General features: G+C 44.8%; 1 protein-coding gene across 2 annotated transcripts in view; it reads right to left on the bottom strand.

Moving 5' to 3' along the window:
- LOC109644389 (A disintegrin and metalloproteinase with thrombospondin motifs 2-like) overlaps nt 1-10,799 on the bottom strand; it is a 17,926-nt gene extending 7,127 nt beyond the window's left edge. Inside the window, exons 1-12 of one of the 2 annotated variants that reach the window (XM_069539371.1) lie at nt 10,477-10,799; nt 9,516-10,006; nt 7,565-7,739; nt 4,354-4,451; nt 4,182-4,265; nt 3,333-3,416; nt 2,687-2,840; nt 2,505-2,610; nt 2,125-2,268; nt 1,443-1,575; nt 452-565; nt 1-100 (exon numbers count right to left, since the gene is read on the bottom strand). The exon at nt 1-100 is cut by the window's left edge and continues 46 nt beyond it. In XM_069539371.1, coding sequence (XP_069395472.1) covers nt 1-100; nt 452-565; nt 1,443-1,575; nt 2,125-2,268; nt 2,505-2,610; nt 2,687-2,840; nt 3,333-3,416; nt 4,182-4,265; nt 4,354-4,451; nt 7,565-7,739; nt 9,516-10,006; nt 10,477-10,675 — 1,882 coding nt within the window. In that variant the 5' untranslated portion in view covers nt 10,676-10,799. The remainder of the gene's footprint in view (nt 101-451; nt 566-1,442; nt 1,576-2,124; nt 2,269-2,504; nt 2,611-2,686; nt 2,841-3,332; nt 3,417-4,181; nt 4,266-4,353; nt 4,452-7,564; nt 7,740-9,515; nt 10,007-10,476) is intronic. The other variant, XM_069539370.1, reaches the window with a different exon arrangement.
- Between the last annotated feature and the right edge of the window lie 3,126 nt (nt 10,800-13,925).

Below are 13,925 nucleotides of genomic sequence, written 5' to 3'. Positions count from 1 at the left end.
AGGTCCTGGAGCAGCTACCGTAAGAACTCCATGTTCCCCAGCCGCCATCTTGTCTCAGGAGGTCAGGGGTCAACTTCATACAGAAACCTTTAAAACAGTGCTTCAACGAGAGACAGTTACCATGGAGACATATCATTTCAACCCTTCAAACTGTGCATGTTAAGAACATAACACATGGTATGGGCTCACATGTGTAAAAACATCGTCACCACCTGCTCCGACAGGAAACAACGTTCTGTCCTAGAAAACTGACGTAATGATCACCTAACTTAACTCCACCGCCCACTGGTTAGTTTAGTTACTGGGCTTAAACCAGTAAAACCACTGCTGTGCTTTTACTTGTTCGTGTCTTTCACAAACTGAATGTCGTACTTGACAAAAAAACCTGGGATTTTTCACGATGTTAATCTGAAGCCAAAATCAACTTGTGATGACCTGGGTGTGTCCTCACCTTCCCTGGTCCACACTTAGTACCATCGAGAGGCGGACCTTTCTTGGTCTTACAGAAGAATGGGTTGTTGTAGTCACTGCACCACAACTGCTTACAGGGGTCATGAGTTGTGTACTAGAGACAAACACAAAGATGTTTAGAAAATGTCAAAATAAGATCCAACAATGAGAGTGTGCAAATATCAGCAGTCACATGTTTGACTCATGAAGCATCATGTTCATGCAGGACCATAGTCATGTGCTCAGCTGTCAGTTACGGGTGCTCGTCAGTCACCCACCAATCACAGCTCATTCTCTCACCAAAGCGATCCCTTTAAATACGACCTCATCCTCACTGATCCCTGCTCAGCTACACTGTCACCCACGCCTGCTGCCGGCAACTTGCCTCCACCTTTTAGCACTGAGTCCAAACATGGCCGTGGTAAACGATATTCATCTTAAACAAACATATCTTACCTGCTACGCCCACCGGGGCGTTCTGCACATGTTGCATGTCTTATTTTAGCACGCTGCTCGACTAATCCAGAGAACATCCGAGTGGGCGTGTCTCTGAGGTTTCTAACACGTGACGGACGTGAAACTGGAAGAACACAAATCTCTCAGGATGAAGAAGAGGAGCCGTACACGTAGAAGACGAAGATGTCAACTTGGAAAGACGAGGAGGTTCCAGATGTTTTGGTGATAATCTTCTCAGATTGTGTTAAATGGTAACTGTCTGTATTTGATCTTTTCTAGTTCTTTGCAGTTTCTATCATTCACACGTTGACACAGTGAATCTACGTGCAGCACCTTTTTCTATGAGAAAGGACAATTTGGCTTCAGTAAGTTGCCCAAGGACACTTCAGCATGTGGGATCGAACAGCCGACCTTTTTCAGTGAGAGGACAGTCGCTGTACCCCGTGAGCCACAGATGAATTGTATTCAGTGAAACAATTGTTTATAAGTCTATAACTTCAGTCTGTATATATATATATACACACAGACAGACTCACTGCAGTACACAGACTGTATCCTGGTCCAAAGTCGAAGCGACACTGTTGGTCCATCGAGTACTGGAACCCCGGTAACTGAGGCAGAGCCGGCCAATCATGGTTAAACGGGTCGTCACGGAGACAGTCGTAGGTACTAGAGGAAGAGACAGACAGGACACAGTTGTATAAAGACAATCACTGACTGTATATAAAGAGGATCAGTGACTGTATATAAAGACCATCACTGACTGTATATAAAGATGATCACTGACTGTATATAAAGATAATCACTGACTGTATATGAAGACGATCAGTGACTGTATATAAAGATAATCACTGACTGTATATGAAGACGATCAGTGACTGTATATAAAGATAATCACTGACTGTATATAAAGACCATCACTGACTGTATATAAAGATAATCACTGACTGTATATAAAGATGATCACTGACTGTATATAAAGATAATCACTGACTGTATATAAAGATGATCACTGACTGTATATAAAGATGATCACTGACTGTATATAAAGATGATCACTGACTGTATATAAAAATGATCACTGACTGTATATAAAGATGATCACTGACTGTATATAAAGATGATCACTGACTGTATATAAAGATAATCACTGACTGTATATAAAGATGATCACTGACTGTATATAAAGACAAGTTATATAGTGAGTTATATACTCACTTCAGGTATTGATGAAGTTCCCTCCAGCTGCATCTGGACCAATGATATCGTTGGAACGAGGCCTGAACACGTGGAGACATGATGCTTCCCAACAGAACATCATCATCACAACTGTTCACCTCTCCGTCATGTTCCATACCTAACCTGAAGACAGACAGACAGGTAGAGACAGACAGGTAGAGACAGAAAAGATATAAAGACAGATTTCCATGCTTTGAAAAAAATAACGCTTAATTCTACACATTATGTTAAATATCAAGTTATTTTCTGCACCTGGATAATTGTGTTAAGTTGTGTTGTATGTTTGTTGTGTGTTTGTTGTTTTTCAGTTTTTTGTCTCGGCGTTTGTTGTTTTGTGTTTCTGGTTTTGTGTGTCTCACACATGTCCTGTTTCATGTGCAGCTACAAAGGCAGAGGAAAATCCATCCTCCAAGACGAGGACACAACTCCGATGTAATTGACACATTCCTGTGACAGGAGCGTAACCTGAGGACAAAGGTTAAAGGTCAGGGGTCATTGGGGGTGTTAATATGAGGAGTACTTGTCGTGGTAGCGGTCGTACCCTGCATGCCGGAGGGGCCGAACTCCTGCCTGGTCAGGTAAATGGTGTGGTCGTGCTGCTCGGCGTGACTCTGCTCCCTCTGCTGGAGATATGACCAACCACAGACGTTCTCCAGACTCTTCTGGGGGTTCCCCACTGAGATCAGCTCCTGGGACTGACGCAGCGAAACATGCTGTGACATTACTTCCCCTTTTCTTCTAGACATTTTGAGAATGAGTGTTTGGTCTTGAAGAGCACAGAACGAGTATCGGACATTTTTTAAAACATCAAGAAAAATAATAATCTTTGAGATTAGATACCAGTGACCAGAGATGGCAGTAGAGAGTTACAGAGTGTTTTCATTTTTAATTTCACCATCACTGTTCCTCTTAGTGTGGTTAGTGTGGCCTGAGATTATTTCCGATTGAAGCTAAAATGCTTTTCTGGCCACAGGTGGATTTAGTTTTGAGATGCTGTTTTAAAATAAAAATGTTTTAGTGATGAAGCCTAAAGCAACATGAAGCTAAGCTGTCACATGACTGGACTAAGAGCTGCAGATGAGACCAGAACTTATTTTTCAACTTTTGTCCCGTGGACATGAAGAACCAACTGTCGACAAGAAAACATTTACTTTCAGTGCCTTGGAAGCACAGTTCCAGTTAAATACCTTTGTTGGAGACAACATGATGATTCTGACCAGGACGACGTTGATGTTGGCGCCCAGAGAATGATCCTGATAGATCTCATTAACCTGGAACAGAGACATATTTAGAAAGACTAGAATTTCCTCTCAGGACTCGTTCACACGTAGTTTGTTTCAGAGCTTCAGACTCGTCAGTTCAGTCTGAACCAAAACATCAGATGTAAAAGGTTCCTCTGACCAGAAGAGGTGTTCTGGGTCTGGATCAAACTGAACCTGGTTCTATTCATCTGCAGAGTGAAAACACTTGTTTAGATAGTTTGGACTTTTAGACCAATCACAGGAAGTAGAGACATATTAAACCATAGAAGAAGAAGAAGAAGAAGAGGAAGAGGAAGAGGAAGCAGCTGCAGTCTTCACCTCTGACGATGAAATGTTTGAACCACGTTCATTTGGTGCATTTGAATTTGAGTACTGTAGTACTGTTGTATTGTGGTACTTTGGGTGCTGAAGCTGCTAGTAAAACCATCATGGTGTTACCATGGCAACCAGATCAACAATTTCATGGTGTTGAGTTCTGCGCAGCACTGTTGTGAGGTCGGGTAACCATGGTAAACTGGTTCCAGGTTTGAGATCAAAGGGAGGATCATTGACCTTGTCAAAAAGACGTGAATTAGGGTTCTTGGATTCAGACATGGCCGACGAGTTCAAAGGAGACTGGCTTTGACTCTTGGGTCTGGGTTGTCCCCTCTTCACTGGACATGTGCAAAGTGTTGGTTTGGGCCAGATCTGGGACACTATGCATACTTATGGCTTTGCCTGTTTACTGCAGAACTTAATGCAGAATTATTAACCTGTGTTTATGTCTGCACCTACTATGTTCATCAGCGTCAGAAGATATTTCTGAATGTGGTCTCGGCCGTGGAAAAGAAGAACAGAATAATCCACTGCTAACAACACCTGGAGGAGGAGAAGAGAGAGGGAGGAGAAGTTAAAATATTTGGTCAAACCTCAGAACATCAACCTTTATGAGAAACTGTTCACTAGCCTCGATGTTAAAGAGCTCCGCTTCTTCGATGTAGCGTCTTCTTCGAGATGTTTGAGACAACACTTTCTGGTTAACGTTGAGAGAACCTAAAAGAGGACCTGAGGACAGATGATCATTTAATCAAAGTTGTTTTTACATGTGTTTTTGTTTTTCAGCGGTGAACATATATATAAACCACACACAACAGCTCAGGGGAGACATTCAGGGGAGACGTTCAGGTGAGACATTCAGGGGAGACGTTCAGGTGAGACATTCAGGTGAGACATTCAGAGGAGACATTCAGGGGAGACATTCAGGGGAGACGTTCAGGTGAGACATTCAGGTGAGACATTCAGAAGAGACGTTCAGGTGAGACATTCAGGTGAGACATTCAGAGGAGACATTCAGGGGAGACATTCAGGGGAGACGTTCAGGTGAGACATTCAGGGGAGACGTTCAGGTGAGACATTCAGGTGAGACATTCAGAGGAGACATTCAGGTGAGACATTCAGGGGAGACATTCAGGTGAGACATTCAGAGGAGACATTCAGGGGAGACATTCAGGGGAGACATTCAGGGGAGACGTTCAGGTGAGACATTCAGAGGAGACATTCAGGGGAGACATTCAGGTGAGACATTCAGAGGAGAAATTCAGGTGAGACATTCAGGGGAGACATTCAGGTGAGACATTCAGGTGAGACATTCAGAGGAGACATTCAGGTGAGACATTCAGGGGAGACGTTCAGGTGAGACATTCAGGTGAGACATTCAGGGGAGACGTTCAGGGGAGACGTTCAGGGGAGACGTTCAGGGGAGACACTCAGGGGAGACATTCAGGTGAGACACTCAGGGGAGACATTCAGGGGAGACGTTCAGGTGAGACATTCAGAGGAGACATTCAGGGGAGACATTCAGGTGAGACATTCAGAGGAGAAATTCAGGTGAGACATTCAGGGGAGACATTCAGGTGAGACATTCAGGTGAGACATTCAGAGGAGACATTCAGGTGAGACATTCAGGGGAGACGTTCAGGTGAGACATTCAGGTGAGACATTCAGGGGAGACGTTCAGGGGAGACGTTCAGGGGAGACGTTCAGGGGAGACGTTCAGGGGAGACACTCAGGGGAGACATTCAGGTGAGACACTCAGGGGAGACATTCAGGGGAGACGTTCAGGGGAGACGTTCAGGTGAGACGTTCAGGGGAGACGTTCAGGGGAGACATTCAGGGGAGACGTTCAGGGGAGACGTTCAGGGGAGACACTCAGGGGAGACGTTCAGGGGAGACGTTCAGGGGAGACGTTCAGGGGAGACGTTCAGGGGAGACGTTCAGAGGAGACGTTCAGGTGAGACACTCAGGGGAGACGTTCAGGTGAGACACTCAGGGGAGACATTCAGGGGAGACGTTCAGGTGAGACATTCAGGTGAGACATTCAGAGGAGACATTCAGGTGAGACACTCAGGGGAGACATTCAGAGGAGACATTCAGGTGAGACATTCAGGGGAGACGTTCAGGAGAGACGTTCAGGTGAGACACTCAGGGGAGACATTCAGAGGAGACATTCAGAGGAGACATTCAGGTGAGACATTCAGGGGAGACGTTCAGGTGAAACATTCAGGTGAGACATTCAGAGGAGACATTCAGGGGAGACACTCAGGGGAGACATTCAGGGGAGACACTCAGGGGAGACACTCAGGGGAGACATTCAGGGGAAACGTTCAGGTGAGACACTCAGGGGAGACATTCAGGGGAGACACTCAGGGGAGACACTCAGGGGAGACATTCAGGGGAAACGTTCAGGTGAGACACTCAGGGGAGACATTCAGAGAAGACGTTCAGGGGAGAAACTCAGGGGATACATTCAGGGGATACGTTCAGGGGACACGTTCAGAGGAGACGTTCAGGTGAGACACTCAGGGGAGACATTCAGGGGAGACTTCAGGGTAGACGTTCAGGTGAGACACTCAGGGGAGACATTCAGGGGAGACGTTCAGGGGAGACGTTCAGGTGAGACACTCGGGAGACATTCAGGGGAGACGTTCAGAGGAGACGTTCAGGTGAGACACTCGGGAGACATTCAGGGGAGACGTTCAGGTGAGACACTCGGGAGACACTCAGGGGAGACATTCAGGGGAGACGTTCAGGTGAGACACTCAGGGGAGACATTAAGGGGAGACGTTCAGGTGAGACACTCAGGGGAGACATTCAGGGGAGACGTTCAGAGGAGACGTTCAGGTGAGACACTCGGGAGACATTCAGGGGAGACGTTCAGAGGAGACGTTCAGGTGAGACACTCAGGGGAGACATTCAGGGGAGACGTTCAGGTGAGACATTCAGGTGAGACATTCAGGTGAGACATTCAGGGGAGACGTTCAGGTGAGACATTCAGGGGAGACGTTCAGGTGAGACATTCAGGGGAGACGTTCAGGGGAGACGTTCAGGGGAGACGTTCAGGTGAGACATTCAGGTGAGACGTTCAGGGGACACATTCAGGTGAATGTTTGAAGTGAAACTATTTTCAGAACAGTTGATGAGAGAGAACAGACTCAACATCAAGTGAAGTGTCGACAGTTTTTAATTTTTTATCCAGATGTGACAGTTTCTCTGTTTCTCTCGGAAGTTTAACGTCCAACATTTGTTTGTGTCTGCGATCAGAGACTCTGAGGTCACACTGAGCCACCAGAGACTCTGAGGTGAACTGAGGCCAAATAAAACTCTCTCTACTGATTGGCTGATGTTGTTTTGAAGACTAACAGATTTCAGGAGTCAAAGACGGAGAAGACGAGCGAGTCAGGAGCTGAACTATTCATCCACTTTGAGGCCAAACCTCCAAAACCTCCAAGAATCTGACACTTGGAAACTCAAGACTGCCACGTTGCAGTGTGTGTGTGTGTGTGTGTGTGTGTGTGTGTGTGTATGTGTGTCTGCCAAGTTTCCTGGATCAGTTTCAAAGTTTTCAGTTAGATTTTTTCCTTCTGCAGAAACAACTCAGCAGATCATACGGATGATTTTTAACAGACTACACTCCAACATGTAAATAAAGGAATAAAACAGAATCACTGTGACAACACAGACATGCACATACATGTGAGTGAACATGTATGTTAAAATCTCATCGATGAAAAGCAAATGATGAAAATAGAAAAACATGTCATCATCACATATAAACACATGTTTGTGATCATACTGAGTCCGGTCACATTCACACACAGGTATCGTTTCTGTTATCTCACCTCGGAGGAAGTCGTCAGCAGTTTGATTGACAGCCATTTGTTTCTTGATGGCAGAGGAGCGATAAACGATGTGTCGTCGTCCTCCTTCTTCCTCCTCATCCTCTCCTCCATCTGTCCTCCTTTGATCCAGTGGCTCGATGAAAAACTCGTCCAGACCTGTTCGGATCATCCCCGCCTGTGGTTAGAGACAGAGAGCGACTAAATCTAGTGTCATTACCGCTGACGATGTAAAACTGACCTTTAACCCCACAGGTGTATAAGCAGCCACCAGAGATGCTTTGACTTCTCTTTTGGGGAGCAGTAATGTCATCATTTTATTATTTACAGTCTGTGATGCAAATCATTTCTTAACTTCAGGTGTTTTTTGTTTGCAGTAAGACCCACAAGCTTTTACTGTCAGCTTTAGGGTTTTATTGTTATTTATTGATTCTTTACAGAATGAAAGATTTTGTTTAATTAAAAACAGGATTCAGGACATTTTGATGCAGATGAACGAGGAAGGAACTTTGATCCTCGCTCACCCTTGTTGTTTCCATCTGGCTGCAGATACAGTTTGATCCTGGAGGTCATGTGACCTGATCTCAGTCACATTCTGGCCAATCTCTACGGGTTTGACTGAGCATGAAGGGAGGAGTTTTCATATGATCCAGACAAACTCAAACCGATTTATTAAAGCTTTTCTATTATCTATATTCTGTAATCTATCATTTATAAACAAATCTACAATGTATAATCTGCAATCTATCATCTATCTATAATCATCTATAATCTATAACCTATAATCCATAATCTGTAATATACCATCTATCATCTACAATCTAACCCTGTATAATCAGCAGTTGTTGCTTTAGCTGCAGCAGGAAAATATTCGTGTTATTTTTTTCCCTCCTCTCCACATCTGGATGAAATCAGTGGCTCTGCCCACGCTGTAAGAAGTGAGGGTAAACTCAGACAGATGTCACTGAGGCAACGTGGCTTCAGACCGTCATGGTTTGCAGTGTTTGGCCTGAAGTCATATCTACTCTCAGACCCATTGACTTGTTTCTATTCACTGGTCGGTGGATATTTTTATTTTGAAAATGTTCCTGAGAAAAAGAACCAGTAAATAACTTTTACTCTCTTTGCTGTTCAGGTTTTTATCATTTTCAGGCTCAGATTTGTGACTAAAGACAATTTTATTTGGTCACTCAACAGGGATTCAAATCGTCTTTCTGCTCTTTCCTCTGTGTTTTAAACTCACAGCAGGTCACATTAATAACCATCAACATCTGTCCAAACATCTGCCTCCATCTGCAGCTTCATCACTGTCGAAGATGATGAAGGTTTTTTTGAAGATTCTGTTTTATTATTATCCATATTTTAACTTGAACAATTATGTAACACATCAGTTTTTAAAATAAAGAAATAGAGATGAGCTGACATCCAGAGATAAACGTTGTGATGAAACTAATCTAAAGAACATTCATACACAAGTTTTTAAACAAAAAGAACTCAAGGAAGCCGACGTCTCTGGTTCTGTCGACTGAACAAAACTCGTTTGACTAATCAGACTAACCAGGAGAGCTGTTTCCATGGTAATCAATAACTGGGCAACACAAACTCAAATTCAGTTTGTTCCGGACCACGTGAAAACACATACAGGAGGATTACTGCCAGCAGGTGGCGATATAACCCAAACCCTGAAACCATGTTGCCCAATCAGAGGCATTCCTGATTCTGGGAGGCTAACAACTTGTGATGACACAGCAATGACATCACAAGCCTGTAACTCAAATACTCAAATACTCAAATACTGAAATACTAAGGGGTTAGTTAGGTTAAAGATGACTTATTATGGTCACAGTGAGGGAGAGAGAGGTGGGGTCTATTTGGCCATCACTTCGCCACCTTTGTGTCGTTTTCATTTATTTATATTATATTTTCGTGCATTACGTTGTGTGTATTCACCTACCAGTCCATCACAGTTGCTGATGGCGACAGCTGTGTCGTCCATGTTGGTCACCTCGCCTGTGTAGAAGCAGCCAGTGTCGCCTATTGGCTGAGAGTGAAGTTGTCCTGACTCCTCCCACTCCATGGTGGCGGCGGGGGCGATGAGACGAGAGTTCGGGCGCAGCCGCAGGTGGAGCTCCCGCCCGAACACTGTTACATTGTAGTAAAGCTCCTCCTCAGGCATGTGATCCCTCCCCCACAACCTATGACTTGTCTGGTTGGATGGTGATTCATCCATGGGCAGGGACAACTGTAATATGGGTGTGTCTGTTTGTGCCTGTCTTTTATGTCTGACATTTTCCACGTCACTGGGCGTGTCCTCTGGGTTGTGGGCATGTCTTCTAGTGTGATGCAGGTGGTGGGCGGAGACTGAAACTGACAGGAAGTGTCCCCCTGAGTCGGTCCTGATTGGACGAATGACACCAAACTCTGACAAAACCTGATGAAGAGAATCTGTCAAAACAACAAGGAGTTAACTTTTTATGTTTGAACATTTTCTTATGGATTCATTCACTGAGTGTATATCATGAACGAGTCAGTGACGCAAACTGGAAGAACCGGAATCAGAGTTCTAGAAAATATCTAACTGTAGATCGCAAACATTCACATTTACTCCTCTACTGAGACTTTTATCCAAAGTTACTAAAAACTGAATGTAATCAAGACAGAAACATCACCATATCAAATATCGTCATAACAAACATCACAATATCAAATATCATGATAACAAACATATATATTGTGTATACTAGTGTGTTCAGTTGTGTGTGGTTCTGCGTGTAGTATAATATGTAGTACTGTGTAGTAATGTGTATAGTGTGTCTAGTAGTGTATGTGGTGCTGTGTTTAGTATTGTGTGTAGTTTTTGTGTAGTACCGTGTTTAGTATTTAGTATTGTGTGTAGTTCTGTGTGTAGTACTCACCTGTGTTGTCACTTATGTAAATTGAGTGTAAAAAATCCGTCTGCAGCAAAAACATAATAATTAATAAACCATGATGACAGTCATCCATCCTGACAGAGAGACAGACTGAGAGTGAAACAGGTTGAGAGAGAGAAACAGTCAGTGACCGAACTGTTGAACAGACTGAACTGTTTAAGTGACCCCTCCTCCACTCTGTCATTATCTCCTCCCTCTCTCTGTGTCTCTATCTCTCTCTGTCTCTCTCACTCTCTGTCTCTCTTTCTCTCTCAGTGCATGCTGGGAGATTGTGGTGTGTCAGTGTGTGGCGGAGCGTGTTTTTCGTTCTATATTTCGTTTTTTTATATAGTAAATTCATTTATTTTTCACACTGTTTATTGGTTCGCTCTCTCCTCCCTTTGTCCTGCAGGTGAGAAGTGGAAGATTGGCTGCCAGCTCCAGAACATCTGTGGATTGGCTCACACTCCAGCCAAGTAGCCAATCAGAGACGGAGGGCACCATTTTAAAAGCCTCTCTTTTGCTTTGTTCTCTCTCTGTTGCTTTTGCTGTCAAAGAAGGTTTGTGGTGGGGAGGCTGAACTGAGGTAAGGCTGGGGTACCCTATACATTCACACACGTAGGAAGAATGTGTTACTACACTAGGTTATGGGTTGTTGCCTATGGTGTACTTTTATAGGGTTAGGGTTAGTATCTGATGATAGCCACCCCCTACTGATGATAGCCACCAACTATTAATGATACCTACCACCTACTAATGATAGCCACCACCTACTGATGATAGCCACCACCTACTGATGATAGCCACCAACTATTAATGATACCTACCACCTACTGATGATAGCCACCACCTACTGATGATAGCCACCACCTACTGATGATAGCCACCACCTACTGATGATAGCCACCAACTATTAATGATACCTACCACCTACTGATGATAGCCACCACCTACTGATGATAGCCACCACCTACTGATGATAGCCACCAACTATTAATGATACCTACCACCTACTGATGATAGCCACCACCTACTGATGATAGCCACCAACTATTAATGATACCTACCACCTACTGATGATAGCCACCACCTACTGATGATAGCCACCAACTATTAATGATACCTACCACCTACTGATGATAGCCACCACCTACTGATGATAGCCACCACCTACTGATGATAGCCACCAACTATTAATGATACCTACCACCTACTGATGATAGCCACCACCTACTGATGATAGCCACCACCTACTGATGATAGCCACCACCTACTGATGATACCCACCCCCTACTGATGATAGCCACCACCTACTGATGATAGCCACCCCCTACTGATGATAGCCACCCCCTATTGATGATAGCCACCACCTACTGATGATACTTACCCCCTACTGATGATAGCCACCACCTACTGATGATACTTACCCCCTACTGATGATAGCCACCACCTACTGATGATACCTACCCCCTACTGATGATAGCCACCACCTATTGATGATACCTACCCCCTACTGATGATACTTACCCCCTACCGATGATAGCCACCACCTACTGATGATACTTACCCCCTACTGATGATAGCCACCACCTACTGATGATAGCCACCACCTACTGATGATAGCCACCACCTACTGATGATAGCCACCACCTACTGATGATACCTACCCCCTACTGATGATACTTACCCCCTATTGATGATAGCCACCACCTACTGATGATAGCCACCCCCTACTGATGATAGCCACCACCTACTGATGATACCCACCCCCTACTGATGATAGCCACCACCTACTGATGATAGCCACCACCTACTGATGATACCTACCCCCTACTGATGATAGCCACCACCTATTGATGATACCTACCCCCTACTGATGATACTTACCCCCTACTGATGATAGCCACCACCTACTGATGATACTTACCCCCTACTGATGATAGCCACCACCTACTGATGATAGCCACCACCTACTGATGATACCTACCCCCTACTGATGATACTTACCCCCTACTGATGATAGCCACCACCTACTGATGATAGCCACCACCTACTGATGATAGCCACCACCTACTGATGATAGCCACCACCTACTGATGATACCTACCCCCTACTGATGATACTTACCCCCTACTGATGATAGCCACCACCTATTGATGATACCTACCCCCTACTGATGATACTTACCCCCTACTGATGATAGCCACCACCTATTGATGATACCTACCCCCTACTGATGATACTTACCCCCTACTGATGATAGCCACCACCTACTGATGATACTTACCCCCTACTGATGATAGCCACCACCTATTGATGATACCCACCCCCTACTGATGATACTTACCCCCTACTGATGATAGCGACCACCTACTGATGATAGCCACCACCTACTGATGATAGCCACCACCTACTGATGATAGCCACCCCCTACTGATGATAGCCACCCCCTACTGATGATATTAGGGATCGGCCGGGCCGATTATCAGTGCCGATTTTCAGCATTTTTATGCATATGGACATTGACCTTTTTTTTAATCCGACGGCCGATAAGAGATCAATTTCAAACCGGGTTATTTGGGCTCTGATGCAGCCACGCCTCTCTGTCTCCAGCATTGTCCCACCCACAGCACCATCTGATTGGTTACACACAGAGCCAGGTAACAGCCAATCAGCAGTGAGAGCTGTGCATGCACACTGCTCACACACACACGGCAGAGAGGAGAAACATTTTTGACAAGAGGATATGTGTGTGTATGTGTGTGGGTTAGACATCCAGTCCGGTAATAACGGGTCTCTGTGGCTGACGTGAGCTGAAGGTAGTGGGAGTGTGTGTTGCGCATTTAGGGGGCACGTCAGCTGTGTGTGTGTGAGTGAGACGGCTGAACAGAGGGTCGCAGGGAGAAGGATCTGAACGCCCGTGTTTCGGCTACAACACTCCGCGAACCGATCCCAAACAAGCCCAAATTTGTATCCACCCGCCTAGCAACGTGATCGCGTCTCACTTTCAGCAGAGTGACGCTGTGCAAGTGCAACTCCTGTGGCCTGTCCCGTCATGCAGTGCGCCAACTCGCAAAGCAACCGCTGATGTGTTTTGTTCCAAAGTCGAATATTAATTTTCACAATCGAATCTCCGTTTTTAAAAAATATTTGAATATATATTCAAATTTAGAATATTCGTTGACAGCCCTAGTGTGAGTGAGTGAGAGTGAGTGAGTGAGTGAGAGAGAGAGATGCTGCTGAGCCTTGGAACTCCCTGCACTTTTTGTTTTTGTTTGAACTGTAAACTTTATTTATAGTTATGGGTTGTTGCCTATGGTGTACTTTTATAGGGTTAGGGTTAGTATCTGATGATAGCCACCACCTACTGATGATAGCCACCACCTATTGATGATACCTACCACCTACTGATGATAGCCACCACCTACTGATGATAGCCACCAACTATTAATGAT

This window comes from Paralichthys olivaceus, chromosome 15 (assembly GCF_024713975.1).
Source record: "Paralichthys olivaceus isolate ysfri-2021 chromosome 15, ASM2471397v2, whole genome shotgun sequence".
Classification (NCBI taxonomy): Eukaryota; Metazoa; Chordata; class Actinopteri; order Pleuronectiformes; family Paralichthyidae; genus Paralichthys; species Paralichthys olivaceus.
This window is presented reverse-complemented; position numbering and strand designations above follow the sequence as displayed.